The 22563-nt window shown below is 35.7% G+C and overlaps 1 protein-coding gene across 9 annotated transcripts in view; it reads right to left on the bottom strand.

Annotated features, from left to right (window-relative positions):
* The window catches only part of PCNX1 (pecanex 1), a 171357-nt gene that overhangs the window by 34351 nt on the left and 114443 nt on the right, over positions 1-22563 (bottom strand). For all 9 annotated transcript variants that reach the window (XM_057734000.1, XM_057734003.1, XM_057734002.1 and 6 more), the window contains 9 exons: positions 21907-21999; positions 18717-18867; positions 16703-16844; positions 15851-16028; positions 13166-13274; positions 12260-12389; positions 9233-9291; positions 7285-7500; positions 1730-1983 (listed from right to left, as the gene is read on the bottom strand). In XM_057734000.1, the coding sequence (XP_057589983.1) occupies positions 1730-1983; positions 7285-7500; positions 9233-9291; positions 12260-12389; positions 13166-13274; positions 15851-16028; positions 16703-16844; positions 18717-18867; positions 21907-21999 (1332 nt within the window). The remainder of the gene's footprint in view (positions 1-1729; positions 1984-7284; positions 7501-9232; positions 9292-12259; positions 12390-13165; positions 13275-15850; positions 16029-16702; positions 16845-18716; positions 18868-21906; positions 22000-22563) is intronic.

Below are 22563 nucleotides of genomic sequence, written 5' to 3'. Positions count from 1 at the left end.
CAATCTGAATCAACTCCAATTCCTTGGTAAATTAATTCCAACTGTTTATACTCATAGAATGAATCAAAAATGTATTTAATTCAGCTCAATACTGTAAGTATACTATTTTAAGAATGCTATAGTAATATATCTCAGGCTTTCCTGGATAAAAAAACTTAATTTAATACTTTTAAAATCACAACAGTAAATTCAGGTAGGCAACTTCAAAACAACTCCAGTCTACTGATTTTAGGATAGTCTAAAAACAATTCTGGTCTACTGAATTTAGGACCTTTTAAGAGAGGTGAAAATGCTTTATTGCAGTGCATTTGAGAAATTACTCATAGCTATTAAACCATCTTGTGATCCTATGTCAAGTTATAAAAATATAATAAAGCAATAGAAATCTACATATTTAGAGATAGAAAATGCCACAAACACACACATGTTAAAAAATGTTGTAAAGTCAATCTCTTTAGCTTCCTAAGGTTGGGTTTAACCAAACATTAAACAGAGGACTCAGGCTTCAAGCTAATCAGCACAAATAAGGTGGTACATAGAGGTAATAATACATGAATCATTAAGATTTAGCACACGTTTTCCTCTTGAAAATGTTGGCTTCACCTGTAAACCCCCAGTCATAACCATGCTGAATTTCTGTAAAATCTTTAGCAAAAACAGAATACTTGTGCAGTAAAGAACTAACCTTGTCCAAAGAGAGGTTTGGTCTCTGCACTTGGGTTCTGGGAGGTAACCTCTAATCCCTTGCAATGTCTTGCCTGATAGAAGAGTCTTTATTTATCTGGAGGCTTAGAACCATGAGCTGCAGAGGATCTGGAGACTAAGGCTGGCCATGTGGGTGGTCAAGCAAGTCTAAATGACTGTGTGTTAATAAAAACTCTGCACACTGAGGCTCAGGTGACCTTCCTTGGTGGGCAACACTCTGTAGGTATTGCCTCATGTCGTTAGTGGGAGAAATAAACATTGTCTGCCCAACTCCACTGGGAGAGGAGAACTGGAAATTCATGCCTTACTGTTTCTAGACCCTGACCTGTGTGCCTCTCCCTTTGGTGGATTTTAATCTGTATCCTTCCATTGTAATAAATTCTAACCATGAGTATATGGCTTTGCTGAATTCTGTCAGTCCTTCTAGCAAATTATTTATTGTGGTTTCAGGGTCTTGGGGACCCTGAAATTGCAATTGGTATCAAACGTGAGGGTGTTTTTGGAGACCTCCCAAATCTCGCACTACTTTCATTCAGTTTGTTGAAAGCAGTGCAAAGCAGTGCAAAGCAGTGGTTAACAGCAAGGACTCAGGAGTCAGACGAGCCTGGGTTTTAAATCCCTAACTCCACTTGCTAGTTAGAGGACTTTGGCCAAATTAACTTTTAATCCTAAATTGTTTATTTATAAAACAGGGACATAATATTCCTTTAGAGAATTAGGTAAGATATACACATCATACATATACATGCGTGCGTGTATGTATTCCTTAACACAGTGCCTAAAAAGATATGCACGACAGGTGATAGCTATTAACACTGATGAACAAAGGTAATAAATTTCACTAAAGAAAGAAACAGCAAGACCTTCATAGGTATAATTTACTGACTGTACTGGATACTAGAGAATTTAAATCACTATTCAGTAGCAAAGCACTAGTTAAAAAAAACAAGTGAGTGTGTGTGTGTGTGTGTTTTCCAAGAAGAGCCTCTGATACTAGGAGATCTAAGTAGGCACATATTCTTACCTTGACGTAGTAAGTGGTGAGTACTTTCCGAAGATCAAAGACTTGAAGCATAGAAGCAGCACTATTGTCCGTGATGCTATAACCCTCCAAAATATACTTGGTGACTATCACTTCCCAAGCCAGCCAACGCTGGCTAAATGCAGCATTAAATGAAAGCACATGAGGAATATGGCCAGGTTCACAACAGCAAAATCCTTCATCTTCCTCAACACCTTCAGTAATGGCCTCCACTTCCCGTTGTTGACAGTAAGTACCTTAGAGAGACAGAGAGAGAGCACTTACAACAAAGGGGAAAAAAACATGAGGTGGAAAAATGAGTACTTCAAAGACATAAGAAACTTAGAAAAAACATTTTATTTATAGCAACTGAGAGTATGTGACTGATGTGCCTTAGCTTGTCCATTAACAAACTGCAGCACGCTCCAGAAACAGGCCTAGTACACATCCATCTTCTGCAGAATCATAACGTGCACTAGCACATTCAAGGTTCTGAGCATCTGTGCGATAAAGTAACTTCCTTAATTGTGATTCACTGATTCCCAAGGTTTCAAATTTACAATTGCATTCATTCACATCAAATGAAGGCCAAATGAGTCACGGTATGTCTCATGAAGGTTTGAGTTAACTCCAAAATAGAAGAGTGGAAGGAGCTCTGAATCATCCCAGGGCATACAATACAGACAGACATGCAGAACTCAAAAGAATCTGGGCTATATTCTCACCAGTACTGTGTCCATGCTGCAAGCAGAAACAGTATATATACATCCTGCTTATTTGGCTATACAACTTGCAATTGTTCACTATAGTTTAATATTTAAATATATAATTAAAATTTTTCTCTGTTGCCAATTCTAACAATAATTGGATAAGATTACGTTATTGGCATCTGAGGCTTGTCGCTGATAAAGTTTCAATTAGGTATCAGTTCTGATTATCCTGTACTAGCAAACAATTCTTTGAAATTACATTCTTTTATACATGATACTTATCTAACAGAATGCATTCTTTGCATTAGTGTTATTGAAATAAAAATAGAAAATCAGATTAAACATAGAATTAGATCCACAGCCATCTATGCCAACAAAATATCACCCACCACATTAATGTTAATTTTTATTTCGTTCTGTGGTCTTGCTTCCATTTAATTTGTAAATTCCTTATGGGACTATAGAGTGATGATAGCTAATTTTATAAAGGCACATATTAAAGTTACATTATAATAAAAATAACAAGTGGGACTTCATAATAATTTTTTTCTTTTAAAGAGGATATGCACAACATCCATATTTAAAACATTGCTTTGAGAGAAAAAGATGCCACGAAATTTAGCCCCTCCTGGTGATGGTGGTGGTGGTTGTGGTATGACTAAACGGTAAGACTGAAGAGGTAAGCCTGGCCGAGCTAATGAGCTATACTGTTTGGTACTCTAGTCCCATCAACAATTTTATTATTTCATTTCTTGTTTAATGATGTTGACGAGCACTTACAAAATCCTGCTACATAGTGGTGACAAGAAAAATCCTGTCTTGCACCTGACATAAACAGGAATGCATACTGTGGCTGACCATTACACAGGATACTGACTACAGATACACTTATACGTTCTTTTCAGAATAAGGATGTATGTAATTTCATAAAGTATTTTTGAAACTAATAATGAAAATGAAAATTTTCATTGGCTTTTAATACTTAAATTAGTTTAAAGAATGAAAAATGGCTGAATTGGTGAGGGATACTTAACAAGAAAAGTACTGCTGGTTTCTCCTTACTCCGGGCTCTGAGGATTTTTGTATCTACAGTCATAAATGAATTAAACTATAGTTACTTTTTAGCCAGTTCAGTGATATTTTGACATCAGTATTACATTGGTTTTGTAAAAAGAGAGCCTTGAGAAATTGTCCTTCTTTATTCATATGCTTGAATAGATTAGAGAGGACAGAAGAGTTATTCAATTTCTAGAAGAAACTTCCTGAGGCTGGGTTTTTAAATTGTGACATGAAGTTGGGTCTACTCCTTAGGTTTTATATGCTACTATTTCATTTTATTCATTTTGTCATCCATCTGTAAAGTCAGTCAAAGGTTTTTAAGTAAAGGGAATAACATAATGAGAGCTACACTGTGTGCAGATGACTCTGGTAGTAGTATACAGAGATGTGGCAAGAGTGAAATTAGAGGTTTTGACATTTTCTCAGGAGAGACAGAATGAGGTCCTTGTTCAGAGTAGCAGAATAAACAGAGTGACTGAAATAACGTGGGGTGTTTCCACTCTAACACACAAACCCCAAGAATATTTTCTACCCCAATATACCCTAGTATACATTTTGCTTAGAAAATTGTCAACAATAAGCACAGGAATATTGATAATTGAAAAAAGAGTTTTGAGACTTGGAAAGGGATTCTAGAGAAACTATCACTAATTGTTTCCCAGAATAGCTAGATCTTTCAGTCACTTTGTAGTGAATATAACTGGTAAAAATAAATAAAACTAACAATTATGAAAACCGGACATGTTAAAATTAATGAGTAAAAACTGAAAAGAATCCAATCAGCATAAAAAATTCTGACCTATAAAGTTTGACCTAAAAAACCATACTTGGTAAGAAGTAACATTTAAAAATATATAAAAGTAACATTTACAAACTTGGTAGAAGCTGTAACCAGAAAATTTTGATAGACAAAAAACATGATCAGTAACTCAAATATTTGACATAAAATTTAAAAAATCGAAAAGAACCTTGAGACTATCAGTAAAATGGAAATGAAAAATATGAAGGCGTTTAACCAAGACCTATAAAAAACTGATCAAGAAATTTTAGTTAAATGTCACTTAAAATTTAGCATACACTATGAGAGACAAAAAAAAAAAAAATCAAAGGAATTAAACTGGCTTAATGGAGAATACATCAGAATGCTCAGTGGATCCAAGTATCTGCCTGGCAAAATACTGATCCCACTCAATATTTTGAGGGGTAGGAGGTAGATGGAACAGGGACTAACACTGTGCAGGAGAGAAAATAACCAAAGGTCACAACAGCATTTGAGCAAGAATAATCATCACTGCTCGTCAAAGTTCTGGAATGAAGAAAGAGAAAGGCTATTACTCAGATTACTTAATCATTCTCCAAAATTATCTTTATCGTATGCTAGCTGCTGTGATAGCTGCTGGATATATAATGATAAATGAAGCAGACAAAGATTCCTGCCCTTGAGGGGCTTATAATCTATAGCACAGGTTTACAAAATACAGCCCTGGGCCAAATCCAAGCTAAGAGTGGCTTTGATATTTTTAAAGGGTTTTATTTTTAAAAGAAAAATCAAAGAAGAACATGCAACAGAGAATGTGCACGGCTCCAAAAGCCTAAGCTATTAACTACCTTGGCTCTTCACAGAAAAAGTCTGCCAATCCCTGGGCTAGAGAAGAAATAAACTTTAAACAAATAAACCCAAATAAATATAAAATTAGAACTCTGCTAAGTGCTAAGGAGGTAAAAACAGGGTAATATGAGAGATAATCATGTGGGACAGGTGGTTTGAGAAGGCTTCTCCAAGAAAGTGACAGTTAAGCTAATTCTTAAAGATAATTAAGGAATTAGAGGTGGAAGACTGACAGGAGGAGGGGAGATGGCTGGTACTTTCTGGGCAAAGGGAAGGGCGATAAGGAGGCCTTGGTAAAGAATTTAGCACACCTACAACACTGAAGGCAGGCCAGTGTGGTAGAGCGGACGAGGAGGGTGCTACAAAGTAAGGTGGAGAAACTGGCAGAAGCCAGATCTCCCAGCTGTCGTAGGGCACCTTAAGGAGTTCGAATTTTATTTTAAATGCAATGGAAAGCCACTGAAAATTTTAAGCATGGAAAGGACATAATTGAACTTGCCTTTGAAAAAAAAAATCCCTATGGCTGAGTGAAGAATTACAGGTATTCCCTGCTTTTGAAATTCAGCATGAGTTCAGAAAGTAAGGGGTACTGTGTTCTCAAACTGATCTGAGTTTTGTTTATATTGACAAATAGAGTTTGGATGGCAAAGGATTTATCCAAAATTTTATTTAAATCTATTTTGTACCAGAGGGTAAAGTTGGGAAAGGGAAAATTTGGATCAATTTTTGATTTGGACAATTTCTGATCAATATAGTGGAATGAGCAGATGATAAGAAGGACCCCCTTCCAATTCACACACACAGAAATTCTGAATTAAACAGCCTCCTCTCCCCACAAATATTTGTTAAAAAAAGTTAAATTAAAATAAAAAAGCAAAGATGAAATTTTCAGGTGCCAACAATTTAAAAAAGAAGGTGAAGTTATAGCAGTGGTGTGTGCAGTGGTAAGGGGGTACTGACTTTTGGATAAGGCTAGTTGGATTAGATTCGAACAGCATTGGGTTAAGACCCTAGAAGGGATGGAATTAAGGCCCTGGGCTTCTGATGAAGAGTCAGAAATGAACTATAAGACAAGAACAGGACATTCTGAAAAAGAGGAGAATGGATTACAAATAAATTACAAATAAATAACAAATATTAGCATTTACTACCTTGAGTGTTGCGCAAGTAAAATCTTATTTCCAGTGAATGGAGTAATTTTAGAAAAGCACTTGCTCCATTAACAAAGATATTATGTAACAAAGGTGCAAACTTTCTGATTCACCACCAGGGTGAAAGTAAAGCTTATAATGTACAGGTTTGATTTGATCCTCTATTTAGACAAATGCTTTCTTACTTCCTATTTCAGATTAAAAACACCTAAGGTACTTCTTAGAATAGACCAAAGCACAGCTTGGATGCCTTCTCTAAAAACTCTCAAGTCCGAATGTTCCCTAGATTGGAAACACATGCATTAATAGGACTGCAATTCCTGCAAAATAAGTTTCCATTCCTGCTTACAAGACACTCAACTTACAGCAGTTGATAACATCAAGCTGATATGTTTCTGAATGCACAATTTTCGGTGTAGAAATAGCTTCATTTATCAGTATACAAACCTTGAGGGCTGGTGGGGGGAACAGGGAGTAACTGCTTAACGGGTGAGAGGTTTTACTTTGGGGTGATGAAAATGCTTTGGAACTAGACAGAGGTGGTAGTTGCACAATATCGTGAATGTAGTAAATGCCACTAATTTGTTCACTTTAAAATTGTTAATTTGATGTTATGTGAATTTCACCTCAATTTGAAAAAAATTGTTGAGGACAAAGGCATGGCAACTATATGAAAGTAACTTGGTTAGCTAACCTCTGCCTCACAGCATTCTATGCTGCCAGCCATCTAGTGAACATATGCACCTGATCACTAAAGAGACTAGCAAAGAGGGCAACTTCACTATCACCAGGAAAAAACCACTTATACACTATTGATACTACCTTTACATACAGAGCGTACTGCAGAAATGATTCTTCTCTGAATGTGAAATCTGGAAAAAAAACTAATAATTACTCTCTAACAGCTTTTTTCATTCCACAATTCCAAAGACTAAGGACCTACTTCTATAACTTTTGATTTGAGATGTAAACACATAAAACTTAGATGTCACAGGAGTATGTTATAGAAATGAAAGGTGAATGTCTTACCTCTGAATTCAAGTCCCCGCAGCTGGAAGGTAACCAGCCCATTGCCTATCTCTATAAGGTGGACTAACGCATTGAGGTAGTCAGAGGCAAGAATGAAACAGTCCCCTGTACTGTAGTTTCCCCACCGTCCTAGGAGCAAATCACCACAGAGACTGTGTTGTAGGGATCTGGTTAAATGTTCATAAAAGATGGAATTCAGATTGTTGTCATCTGATCCTATAAGAAGGGATTAAAAAAAGGTTAAATTTATCTAAAGTACCCTTTATATCAACAAAAAAGATTGTTAAAAGTATTAAAACTAATTTCCAGTTAGGGTTGTATCTATATTTCTTTGACAAGGAAGATAATATTCATATACCCTTACAATCTCTATATAAAAATGAAATATAGGAAGATGGGAAAAAAACTTTTAAATTAGAGTTAGAAGTAACGTAACCTCTCTGAGTCTCTGGTCCCCACCCACATAATGTGGGAACTGGATTAGATGAAATCTAAGGTCTTTTCCACCGCTTTAACAGTCCATGATCAAAATCTTCTATCACTGTTCAATTAACTATGCCTTACAATTAAAACCATGCAAGAGAAATGAAAAAAAAAAGAAATTCAAAACTAGAACAAAAAGACATACTGGTAAAGGAAGTGGGTTAAGTAATACGAGATTTGAACAAACAAGATAATCCAAAACAAAAAGAAGTTGGTCAGTCAAAAAACTCTGTATATTGAGATGCCTAATGTAAGCTTAACAGAAATAAATTCTATATATAGAAACAGCAGCAAAGAATCTACAAAATTTATTAAAGTCATCCTTTAAGAAAAAAAATTAGGATAAAACATCACCCAATAAATAAGAAGACCATCTTTAGAAGTAAACCATTCAAAGCAACAATCTGTAAATGGGTGCCCAAAGTACAGAATTGAAGAATGGCAAAATATACTAAGCTTAATTATTAAACTCAGGCTAACTAAATAATAAAATAAAAGGGAAACCCTAGGCTCAAGCTTCAATAAACTAGTTGTATCTAATGCTCTGTCTGCCCATTACAAAGTGGGCATATGAATTCAGGACATGGTCTTTGTGACGTGCAAGGTGGCATCATCAGCATCATAATTCCAAACCCCTTACAAGGACATACCAGAGCTGAGACGGCTGTTTTATCTACTAGATAATGACGGTCATTAATATCAAATAACTAGTCCTCCTTAATCAAACTGTATAATTATGAATCAATCTGATTACTATAATTTAGTTTCTCAAGCAGAGCATTTGAAGTAATCTGCGAGTCAAATGAATACAAATCTTCCAGTCTATTGGGAGTCATATTTCTTTTAGTAAATTAATACATAGATATTCTGGTTGATATGTTAATCTTTTATGGGTGGGGCAGTGAGATTTACCCTCTGTGTGCCAGATTACTAATAGGTGGGCTGACAAAAGATGATTCCCAGAGGACAAAACTAAGAACCAAACTTTAGATAATGGTAATACCACCAAAATGTCACCCACTGAAGCTCATCTTGAGTGGCTATTTGACTCCTCTAGATGACATCTCTGTATACAATAAACTAAATGAAATTAACATTCATCTAAACATTTTAGGGACGCAGGGGAGCAAACATATTAATAAGCTCAGACTGCATACTCTTCAATGCACCTCATCAGTTTTACTTTCACTGTGCTCTACTTTTTTAACCTATGTAAGAACAATCTTTGAATGGAATTTTTATTATCAGCTTTCTTAAAATGCATTTTATAAAAAATGGGTATATAAATTTTAGATACTCTAATTCACGTATACTTTGCTAAAGTAATACAAAATAAAGCAAAGGATATTTAATTTTTAAGAAATGACCTTTGGATCTCATAGAGGATTCCCAGTAAGTTGGGAGTGAAATACATATATAATGAATTCCTTAGACTTGCTTCTTCACTCACAGATAGAGCTATTACCTGGATTTCTATCAAGCTGGGAAGCCAATCTGGTATTTGAATGATCCACTCGTTTTGTGCTGAAAAGGGCAAAATAAAACATCTTTAGTAAGCTTTTTTATATTAAAAAAGTCATAATTAAAAGGGAGAAAACTATACAATAAAGATGAAATAAATATTACCACTTTATGAAAGTGAGAAAAATCTATGAATAACATATTGATACAGCTCTTCGATAGAACAATTTTAGGGGTAAGGATTTATTTTTACTCTTCCACCTCCATCATACATAAACACAAGTTTTTTCTTAACTGATGTTTCACCGAACAGTGTATAGAAAGACATTAATGAGTTTAATGTAAAAAAAAAAATTGATGAAAAAATGCATACTGTATACAGTTCCTAAAAAGACACAGTGCATGAAAACATTCCTTGAAAGGGGAAGATTATTAATGTTCAGTGATTCAATGTTCTTTAGAACAGTGGTTCCCAAAATGTGGTCCAGAGAACCTGAAGCAGGAGGCTCAAGATCTTTTAGGGAGTTCTCCAAATTAAAACTATTTTCATAATAGTAATGAACTGTTACTTGCTTTTTTCCACTGTGTTGATAACTGCATTGATGGGTGCAAAAGCAATGGTGGGTGAGACTGCTGGTGCTTTAAGATGAATCAAGGCAGTGGCACCAAACTGTACTATTTTTCACTGCTACCCATGCACAAGAAAAAACAATAAATAAAAATTCGACTTTCCCTTAAAAATGTCCTTAACGAAGCAATAAAAATATTACTTTTATTAAATTGCAGCCCCTCAGGACAGGCCTTTTTAATATCGTGTGTTGCGAAATACACATAAAGCACTTCTGCTGCATTCTGAAGTAGGACAACTGTCTGGAGGGAAAGCATTTGAGCAACTGCTTGAACTGCAAGCTGCACTAGCTGCTTTTTTCCCATGGAACACCATTTTCACTTGAATAAACTACGACTATGCACACTTAAGTATTTGACAGACATTTCTCAAGTGAAGAAAGTTGAGTCTGACACTTCAAGGAAAATAACTGATAAAGATATCTGCTGCCAATAACAAAAATTCGTTTTCCAGCAAAAATTAGAATTTTAGAAAACTTTCATCTACTACCATGTGCTTGATGGCTTCCCAATATTTCAACGTTTTTGAGACTGGTGGTGATATGAATATGTATTTTTTAATATTGTATAGTGAAATGGGTCAACATTTGGAAGATCTACATTACTCACTGAACCAGTATTTTCCAAATGATTGATAAAGATGTTATCGGGTTGGCCAAAAAGTTCATTTGGGTTTTTCCGTAAGATGTTACGGGGAAAAACCCCAACGAACTTTTTGCCAACCCAGGATAAGCATATGCATGGGTAAAAGATCCATTCAAACTTTAAGATATATGAGTGAATTCTGATGTAATACAGTTCCAAAAATTCATTGATATGGTTTTAGATTCCACACTGCCACTAATCTTTAGGAAACTACCATTTGTTGAAGGATCAAAGAATACCCACAATTGTCTAAAAGGGCATATATGTATACATACAGCTGATTCACTTTGTTGTATAGCGGAAACTAAAACAACATTGTAAAGCAATTATCTCCAATAAAGATGTTAAAAAAAAAAAAAGAAATGTCATTGCTGAAATAATTGTGTTAAATTAAAAAAAAAGGCTATTAAAATACTTTCTTTTCAAACTATATGTCTATGTGAGGCCAGATTTACTTTGTATACTTCAACCAAAACAACACACTGCAACAAAAGATCGAATGCAGAAGCACATAGTAAAAGACAGCTGGATTTTCTTAAGTCAGACATGAAAGGGATTTACAAAACTATAAAAACAATGACATTCTTCTGATTTTTCTGGTGGAATGGAAAATAGTTATTCTTCATTAGAAAAATTTTATTTATGTTAACATGCAAATGGTTTATTGTTATTTTTATATTAATTAGTAAATATTTAAAATTCTGAGTTTGATTTATAATACAATAAATATTGTACCATATTTACTACAGTAAATAGCTATGTAATAGATAAAACCCCTATCAACAAAAACGCCTTGGAGACTTCAATAATTTTTAAGATTGTATGTAAAGGAGTTCTGAGATCGAAAAGTTTAAGAGATGTTGTTCTAGACTAAATTTAAGTTGGCATGGAAGTAAAAAAGGGTATAAATAACAATGAAATTCACCAAAAAGGGAAACACTATGTGTAGCTTTAGGTAAAAGACCAGAGCAAAACTTTCACATCCATAAGCCAGTTCACTGTTAAAAGGTCAAGATTACCATTTTCACCTATTATATGTACCTATGTGTGAAAGTGTAGAGAGAAACACAGTCACAGAGCTGGCCAGTAGAATTATAAATTAGTACAAGCTCTTCTCTGAATCAATATGTTAATACATTTACAAGCCTTTAAAATGTTTAAGCTCCATGATTTAGTAATTCCCCTTTAGATATTTTCTTAAATTGAAAAAAAAAAGAAAAAAATCTGGAGAGATTATATACAAGGATAGTTACCAAGCATCATATTAAACAGTTAGCCTAAGGAACTAAGCTTAAATGGAGAAAATACTTTATGTACAAAGATGGTCATTAAAAACCTATCCTCATGAAAAACTACAAATAACCTATAAACAGTTCAGCTCCAAAAACAGCTACTTCTTAGAAAACTATGAGATAACTAATTATGACTGTTATAATGATGTAACACTGTAGAGCATACAGTTTCAAAGTATTATTAATGTGGAACAACTGTAAGAAATAACATTAAAAGAAAAAAAACAGGAAAATTAGTATATTTAACTAGGAGTATGTTTTAAAAATCTTATAAATAGAAAAAAAAAGTAGAGAAACTAGAGTATTGTCTGACTTCCAATTTTCTATAATTTTGAATCTTTAAGAGTATAAAATTTTAAATATTTCAATACAAAAATAAACTATGAATAATTTATAACAATGCTGTCAATAGTTTTTCCTAGTAAAAAAAGATAAAAACTGACTTTCAAATGTTTTTCTTTACTCACTTATAGTCTCTCTCCCAGAATTTCACAGGTCGAACATATGAAGTGATGAATATTGCACTTCCCAGAAAGGGGTTCAGTGGAGTAGAAAAGAAGGCTGACACGGCAGCCTGAACAAACAACATCGCTGAATCTATGGGAAAACTGGTTAAGGACCTTAACAGTCATCTGATTGTGCACGCGCGTGCGGGCACATACACACACACACACACACTGCAATTATAGCAATCAGCAAAATGAGGTTCATCAGAGGAATACAGAAGAAGGTGTCACTGGATGGTATAAGGGGTAGACGTAGAAAGACACAGCCAGGAAAGTACAGCCTGGCATGATGCTTTGAAGGGAGCCAAATAAGTATTTGCTAATATGTGTCTGGCAAAATTCCATTAACATTCTTGGGTAGAGATGGTTTTAATTTTCCAGAAGATAAAAACTAAAATTTAAAGATACAAAAGTCTGCATGTCAACATCTATAAGGTCACTGATCTTTATGTTTACTTAGAAAGTACTTTTAAGAAAGGATGAGAACAAAAAATTTTGAACATAGAGTTTAATTACAATCATATCATTATGGAAAATGTTTGAATCCTCATTCATTTACAAATGTTTCTAAACACATTTTGAATATACTGAAAACTCCTGGACTTTAATACTCACATATATAAATACAAAATTTTTAATCAGCATTATTTAATTATAAAACCTTAATACTCTTCTCATGTTCAGATGATCTGTGGGCCACAGAAGTTAATACAAATTAAACAATCAAAATCGGTATAGGTGTGGATTTTTGAGAATTTATCATATAGTAACCTATATTCTATGCCTGTCAAAGGTTATGCCTACAAACCAACATTCTCATCAAGGATATGACTGCCCTTTCTTATAAAACTTTTATTAGAAGGATACGGGGCACTGCAAAGGGCTGAGCGAAGGCATGGAAAGCAGAACCCCATGTAATTTGCCATGGGGCAATGTAAGTGTACACAAACTGCAATTTATAAAGGAGTTCCCAAAGCTGCAGGAGGAAAAGAAAAACAATCAGTAAAAGGCTTATCATCAGATTTTTAAATTAGAAAATGAAAAACTTCTAAAATGATTTTCTTCCTAAGAGGGAAATAGCATTGAAATTATTTTCTATTTGCATAAAAGGAAAAGAAATATCCCTGCCAAAACACTGCATATGTTTTTAAGTAAAGACAGTTAACTGACTTACAGATTTGTGTGTTATCTGTTCAAAAAATTCTATGTTCTCAATTAGTTATATTACTACTATAAGCAAATCCAAAAATGGGGGGGGGGGCAGGAAATTTAGATGTCTGTAAAACTTAAGCAATAAATACCATATTTTTTATTCTAAGACATTTCCCTCAAATTTTAGTGCTTTGGAAACTGAGTATGTTTTAAATGCAATGTCAAAAGGAATTTGAAAGAAGCCAGGCAGGGGATAAAGTTGTAATACCACTGTCATTGTCTGTTTGCCTAAGAATTTACTAGTGTGTATTAGGCATGTGTTCATAATCAGAATCGTTATTGCCAATGGAAACGTAATATACATTTTAATCTTATTTAAATTGGGGTCTGTTTTGTTGTTGAACATGTCAACACTGAAACAGAATTACTGTGTTTGCCCAAGATCGCTTCTGCATGCTAGGCAATGCAAAACTCCACTCTCAGAACAGATCACAGAATCTTAAAAGTAAGAGGTTCTGACTAAGTCAGTGCGATGATTCAAGCACCAAACACGTCACGTTTAAATTATTTAGCTGATTCACAAATGAACTTGTTTAATTTCTAATTTAAAAAAGAAATGAAAACCTCAACCAGTCAGAAAATGCAAATGAATCCCTGCATTCTTTGCCATGACTCAAAATTATGCTGTCAACCATCGGCACTAATGTGATCAGGATGACAGGAAGTAAAAGCATCATGTGTACTATCCAATGCCATTACAACTGCTTAAAAACAGTGACTCAGAACATGCTTCTGTTTCCAAATGGGAAACAGATTGTACTCAAATTCTGACTCTAATATTAGAGAAAAATGATATGTAATTACATGGATAAGTGGTTAGTGGGTGAAATATTTTTGTATACATTCACAGCAATTTTTTCTGGAACTATTATTAAATTGATGGTACATCTTACAATATCTTAAAATAAATATAACTAAAGAGATCCCTTGAATATTACTTGCTTATTATCACTGTTAAGTGCTATAAAGTAACCACATAAAATGCAAAAACCTTAAGGGCAGAACTTTCTCTGTTTTGTTAACTAATGTAGCCTAAACTTCTAGAATAGTTCTGGAACATGGTATGCTCTCAAAAACAATTTGCTTCACAAATGAAAGCATTAAGAAAATCCAAATTAATGCAAGTTAAGTATGGTGACTATTTCAAGGATTGTTCAGTTTATATTTTACTGCAACTTTCACTTTTTTCCAACCAGTATAAGAAGATTCAATACAATTTCTAATCTAAATATTAAACTTGTGAGAAATCACATGCTTTTTTTATACAAACAATTCTCTGATTAACTTTCTGGCTTCCTCCTTTGGTTAACCATGTTCACTAGAAGAGGAAATAAATGATAAAATGCATACAAATTAGTGATTGAATAAGTATAACATTGCAATATTTTAGAAGCTATTTAGCACAATATTTATAAATTGACTATTATTAAAACCTTGTTCAGATTAACGGTTTTCATTTGTACTGCCCCTATCCTAGGCCCAGACCTCTATCACATCTAAATTACTGTCACAATCTCTTAAGCTGTTCTCCATACCTTTAGGTTCTCTCTTCCCCAATTCATCCCAAATGTGGCTGACCAGGCTAACTTTCCTAAAATTGGGATTTCATTGTGTTTTGTAGCTGCTCATATGCTTCAGCTCTCTGTTACCTATCAAATGGGATAATATATGTCAAAGTCCTTTGTATGTGATCAGTGTTAACATGAAATCTATACTCTATTTAACGTCAAATAATCTGACTGCACAACCTATTTCCATACTGGTTCAGCAAGAAGATTCTTGGAGGCAGAAGACACAGGTTTTACCATCTCATTTGTAAAAGGACTAAAAGCACCTATCTTATGGATGGACAACAAATTTTAGAAGCAATCTGTAAACTTCAGTGTCGTCTGCAAGTAAACTAGTGTCTGATTGCTCCCATGTGGCCTCACTGTCCTCAGTCTCGAGCATCTTCATTCAGTATCGGGCAATTTCCTCCCTCCACCTAGCCAGCAGCCCACACTTGTCCAATTATTACCATGTCTGCTTCTAAAATTACTCAAAACCACGCCCCCTTTTGGAAGATCCCATATATTTATATACTTATTAATTATAGTTCCTCTAATTTTTCCATAGAATTTAATCTTACCTTCCTAGCTACAGCAAGAAATATATCTTCTATGGATCACAGTGACTGGCATTGTTTAAGGATTTTAATCCTCAATAACTGGTTGACTGGAGAAAGATATTACTTAGAAGATAATGAAGGGAATGAAACGTAAGCGTCATCCTCACTAAATGGCATATTACTCAGGGAGACACTTTTTGCAGATACAGATGTTTCCTTCAGTGATAAATTACCTTGTTGAAGAGTATGGACATGAAGAAGAGATCCAAGAGCATGGTCTCTGAAAAAGCTTCATAATCAATTTTGAAAAAGAGCACAGTAAAGATGACTGTGACATACTGACATGTAGGGCTGCTAAAAGAGGACCGCAGCAATTTCAGACCAGCAATGGTGATCATTAAAGCACCTAACCTACAACACAAAGAAAGCACACTCACCAACTGACGACTGAAAACTTAGATAATCTACGAACTTCAGAAAACTCGCCATGTCATTTACTAAGCTTAGAACATATATATCAAATTTAAACTTTTAAATATTCCTTTTTAATGATATGTATCATAATTCTTATCCTTTATATAAATAAGCATGTTTAAAAAATAAGTAACAGTATTGCAATTCTGACATTTGGTCCTCCAGGTTCATATTTCTATTGCTTAAACATTAATATCATTTAGCACATAAAAAACATATTAATGGTTACCCAATGACATGTACCTGGTATAGTGGGTAGGCCTACGGGATGACTGTATAGGCAAGTGAACACCTAAATGGTCTGATTCACACAGCACACAAAAATAACCATCTCCAAAACTTACCATCTAATGCTAAAACTAACCTTATTTAACAAACGTCATCTCATAAAATGTTAGTTGACAATGAGATGTCTGGAGTAGTAACATGCCAAGAGCAGAAACAGATGTTCAGAAAAGAGAAGTCAAAGACAAAATTTCACTTGAATTTTTCACATAGTACTTTGCACCAAAGAGATGCTCAATGATTACTTGTTATTTGATCAGTAACTTAAGACACTGCTGTGACAGTCTCCAGTAATCAAACTTAGACAAGAGGAGTACTGTACTTACTCTGTATCCAGTTTTTTTGGACTAGCAATTGTCTCTGCACTGCTGCTAAGTTCATTGAGAACAATCAATGGATAGATGATATTCTTCTCCAGAAAAAGAAGCCACACATGAAGTTTCTCAAACCACATCACAGTAGCTGCATCTATCAAGGCAATATGAAGTCAAGAAGACCATGTCATCTAATGCATAAAATAGTCTGGCAATGTGCTAAGAAAGGAAAATCCTACCACTCAAATTCAGCTCTACTATAAATAATATAACTAATCCAGTATGTCAATCAATTGCCAATTTTATGAATTCTGAGACATACAACTTTCCAACTTAGATGTTCAATTTAGAAGAATTGAATTCCATTTTCAACTTTAATTCTTGAAACCTCAGTTTTCAGCCATAACTTTTTATTTATGTCTATAACTTCTGTAGAAAAGGTTGCTGAAGATTATTAGACGACCCCTTTCTCTAAAAAGAAATAAATGATCTATTAAATTATCTGTTTTTAAAATCCTTACATACACACACCTCTTATAAGACATACATCTCAGAACAGATATGAAAGTACGATATGTTTTAGATTCACACACTTCATGTGTCATTTTCATTGCCAGTAATGTTTTCCCAGTACTTTAATATTTAATGTTATTGGGGAAAGTGTCTAGGATAAGCTGAAAGATTTAAAATAAGGTCCTCCAGCTATCTGAAAACAACGTCAACTACCTCTAGGAAGTTCTCTAATGAATCATATTTTTCTTTATAGCTGCTAAAATCAACTTTGCTAATGTCTAATACTCTCGATCAGTGAAAAATGTTATGTTGATTCAAAATTTATAAAAATTTAGACTAAATGTTTTAAGATAAAAAATAAACATGATCAATGATTTACTTTGATGAAAACTGTTCTTCAAAACAAACCAGATACACTTGCTAACATTTATGTATGAAAGCAATTAATCATTAGCCATCAAAAATACATCATTCTGTTATTTTCCTTATGGTAAGAATAGGCCAGTACAGATTTTTATAGTTTTACATTATTTTACTGCAATCTACACATTAGTTTTTAATTATCTTTCCAGGATCAAAATAGTGACCAAGATTACAGTACCACAATAACAAGCTATTCTGCTAAAGGGCCTAGGAAATTTGCTTTGATATTGCAAAGTCAAGTTTGGTATAGAAATCTTTCAAAAGCTTCAGAGTTCTCTAAAGAAGTTATCTCCAAACAGTTGAGAAATTTACTCTCTATATTAACTCATTAACTAAAGAAAAAGTTTGAGGAAAAAACACTGGTTTGTTTGATTACTGGTATATAATAATGATGACACAGGTATTAAACTTTTATTATTTCCCTAAAATGAGGAAGTACAGTATATTATAGGTCATGGAGCCAATGAATCAGACTGATGACTTACAACAGAAAAGTCAGGGTTTAAAGTGACAAGTAAAGTGCCAAATGGATGGGCTTTCTACCTCTTTTTAGTCATTTTATATTTTATCCCAAATCTAAATGAATAACAGCAATTACAAATGTTTTTCACCTCTTTTCTCTTGATTCAATCTTTTATAACCCACTCTGGTAGGACACAGTGTCACTGGTGGAAACAGGAACAAAGACCTTTCTATTCCTTTTAAGCTTTGAGTTAAAAGTACGTTGAACAGATGTCTTAAAGGGGACTGAGCTGCCTGCCTATGGCAAGGAAGACTGAGGGTCAAGGTAGAGACTGGAGAGAGAAGTCACAGGCATACACTGAAGGATTAATTAATGAGAGGTCTGTGAAGAACAATTCAGAGAAGCGAAGAGCAAGGTTTATTCTGTGGAAAGCTGGCATTTTAGCACTGACATTTATACTTCAGCAGAAATGAAAGCATCCTGCAAAAGGTCTGACCCATTACAGTGTCAAACCGAAGAAACACAAGCCAAGGTACTACCTGACGATACTTATTTAACTGCCACCCGTCAACAACGTAGAAGTAAAATCCATAGTATTGGGAGGAAACGTGCCAATGAACTACTTACTTCGAGCTTCATACTGGTTATACTCCACCGTCCTGAGCAGAGGATGAGAGAAGCAGTGCCACGGCAGCTGCTTCCTGACTTGAGGCAGCACGTAATGGGTTACAAAACCCACAAAGCCGACCAGTGCATACAACACATACTTGAGTGCAGGCTAAAAGGAGGATAAAGTTGAGGAAATTAAGTGATCGTGAGACCCAAAGGAGAACTTCTAATTTGTCAGTTCAATTTTAGTCAATTATAGACTCTAAGAACTAAACATTTGTTTACAATTAACATTTCTGTATTATGTAAAAATTCTAATGAAATCAGCTATAAGTGAGTAACTGTTCATGTATTACAGATATGTTAAAATGTGTTAAGCATTTTCCTTGGTGTCTTACACTGTCAATGTTTGAGAGTGTGGCCTGAGGCATATTGCTTGCTACCCTAAGAATGTTCTATGTGACTTGCAGAGCAATGGATTCAATTGTTTTAGCTAGCAGAGAAAAAGGACATGAGCCAAATAAAACTGTAAGTCCTGAGTGAAGAGCAAAACAGAATGAGAAAAAAGTATTCTTTTCTTGTGGCTTCACATGGTTTGGAAGAGTTGTATGTATGACTAAATTCACAAAAACCAAGTACCATCACTTCAAATATTCAAATTAAAAGTCCTATGTTTAGAAACTAAAGAGGCCTCCATCTGACCCCTAAAGACCCACTGGACCTCACTCAGCTTGAGAGGTAGTCAGGAGTTAATGGCTCAAATTGGAAGAGAAGAAAATAGGCAAAAATGTTAAAATTAAATAATACAACCTCTGCTTCTGGCCAAATGCAATAATAGAGATTTACTCTGTTCCACATGAACCAAAATAGAATAAAATATATAAACCAATGGTTTGCAATATACTAGACATAAGGAAATAAACAGCAAACCCTGACAGAAAGGACACAGATGAGGTGTCAGCACTGCCCCAGCTTACTGCCCTTCGAGAGTTCCCGAGCTGCAGTGAAGGGAGGCGAACCCACGTGAAGCCTGGCATCTCCTGAGTTGAGGAGATAGAACTAAGAGCCTGGAGAGAGCTAGGCAGCTAGAGCTCATTAGAGCAGACCGTGTTCCACAGAGAAAACTGCATGGAGAGAGAACTTCAAAGATCTGCAGAGGGTCTCCATTGAGTATTCAGGGGAATTGGCACATGCGTGGGAGGAAACTACATATGGCCAGGGAAAGAACCTGGCCAAGTGATTAGAGAGAAAAGTACCCAGCACCCACACAGGGCTAGGAACAGTGCCTGTTCTCACAAGCCAGACTGGAAAAACTTAACATTCACAGGGCACTGGTCAGAGTAGTCCAAAGGGTGTTGCCTCAAGCAGGGGGAATGTTAGCCCTAGACGAAACAGCCCTGTCCCAATTAAGCAATCTTAAAACTTAGATCTGAGAGGATCAAACTATTAAGAAGTAACTGAATATTGCCAAAAAACAAAGTTCAAGAATATTTCTAGAAATACAAAAATACCCAATACACCCAATCAAAAATTACCATGCACGTGGGACTTCCCTGGGGGCACAGTGGTTAAGAATCCGCCTGCCAATTGCAGGGGACATGGGTTCGATCCCTGGTCCAGGAAGATCCCACAGGCGTCGGAACAACTAAGCCCGTGTGCCACAACTACTGAAGCCCAAGCACCTAGAGCCCATGCTTCGCAACAAGAGAAGCCACCTCACTGAGAAGCTGGTGCACTGCAAAGAAGAGTAGACCCCGCTCGCCGCACCTAGAGAAAGTCTGCACGTAGCAACAAAGGCCCAATGCAAACAAAAAAAAAAAAAATTAAAAAAAAAGGTACATACATTTTTTAAAAAATTACTATGCGTGCAAAGAATCAGGAAACTATGACGGGGCGGGGGGGGAGGGGGGAGCAGGGACGACAATCAAAACCAACCCAGAAGTGACGCAGAAATTAGAACCATGAGACAAGGCCATTAAGAGAGCTAAAAGTAAATTCCATTTGTTCAAAAAAGCAAATAGAGGCGTGAGAGATATAAAAAAGACCTAAATCCAACTTCTAAAGATGAACCTTGTTAAGTTCTGAGATAAAAGAAACACTGGATGGGATTAACTGCAGATGACACATTGCAGAATAAAAGATGAGTGAATTTAACCATCAAGTAATAGTAACAGAAAGTATTCAAAATTAAACATGCAGGGGAGAAAAAGAATTTAAAATGAACAAAGCATCAATGAACTCTGGGATAAATTCAAAAGGCCAAAGGAAGTCCATGAGAGAGGGTGGGTGGAGGGACAGCAGAAGGAAAAGGGAAAAAAACATTTAAATAATGACCAAAATTTCCTAAATTTGATGAACTCTAGACCATAGATGCAATGCAGCCCAAGCACAAAAACACGAGAAAAACTATGTGAAGGTGCATCATGGTCAAACGGGCACCACGCAGAAAGGCAGGTCTGCACAAGAGAGTCAGGAGCCCTGCAGAGGGTGACCGCGTGGCCTACAGACGCGCAGCGCTGCAGGACTACCACCCGGGAGCATCACCCACACCCGGGCCTGAGTCAGAGGACGAGGTTCTGGACTCCTAGCTGTAGCTAGAAGTTTAAAAGGGGGGTTTAAAAGGATGTGAACCACAGAGGCAGAGGGCGTACTGTGGTAGTCAGTCCAGCACGGTTCCCACCACCCTCACTTCCCGGGGTTTATGCCCGCTTGTATTCCCCTCCCACATGCAGCAGGGTTGCCCTGTGTGACCAGTGCATATGGAAGAACTGGTGGTATGCCACATCCAACATCAGTTATAAAAGACTGGGCTCTGGTCTTGGGCTTTCTCTCTCTAGGATCACTGGCTCTGGGGGAAACGGGCTGCCATTTCGTGAGGATACTCAGGCAGCCCATGGTGAGGACCACATGGAGAAGAACTAAGCTCTCTGGCCAACAGTTAGCAAGGAAGTGAGGCCTGCTCACAGCCTCAGCTGATTGCAGCCACATATGACTGCAGCATCATAACACACACTGAGCTGGGATCAACCAGCTAAGCCATGCCCAGAGTCACGATCCATGAGAAACCACGAGAAAACAAGTATTTGTTGTTAAAACCAAACAAAAGCTCATATATTTCAGCATTATGGACCAACGCTACCATCAAATCAGCAGTGAATCCAAACAAAGTTACTTTCCCCAGAGTGAAAAGAACAAAATGATTCCTTACCTGCAATACTGTGAACACTGTGCTTACGTGAATAGCAAAATACAGCACGCCAATTACAACGCACACTACTAGGTCAGACTGCAAACGCTCGCTCTGTGGGACAAATCAGAGTTAACACACGTTACACAAAAATGTAAACAGAATCTTCCCTCTCAAGTGGCCATGGTTACAAAATAGATTTTCACTGATCCTATTCTGTAGTACTTCTAAGGTAATTCTTATACATAATAATTAACTACAATAAGTCTTATTTTCTTCCTCAGTTTCCTCATATTTTGGTTTGATACTGCGATACCAAGGAAATTAAACCAAGCTTAACTAGTTCTACGCATCGTAAATATATCATAACAAGTCTTTCAGAATGAAGATTTCCCCCCATTGGTCTGTAAATTTTCATATGGGAAAAAGAAATGAGATTCTTAAGATCTTTTATAGGGTATATCCTTTTGGATGACAAGGTATATGTTCATTGCCCTTCTGAAATGAAACTGCGTGCATATGTCCTATTTTACTTACTGAATTTTGGTTGTCTTAGTGGTTGCAGTAAAAACCAGAAACCTCTTGATATCTTTGGTCACCAATTGACCCACAGATTTATGCTTTTAAGCTAATACATTCAGAAACATCCTACTATATTTAACATGAAATGTCCTTTGC

Source organism: Hippopotamus amphibius, chromosome 4 (assembly GCF_030028045.1).
Source record: "Hippopotamus amphibius kiboko isolate mHipAmp2 chromosome 4, mHipAmp2.hap2, whole genome shotgun sequence".
NCBI classification, from domain to species: domain Eukaryota; kingdom Metazoa; phylum Chordata; class Mammalia; order Artiodactyla; family Hippopotamidae; genus Hippopotamus; species Hippopotamus amphibius.
This window is presented reverse-complemented; position numbering and strand designations above follow the sequence as displayed.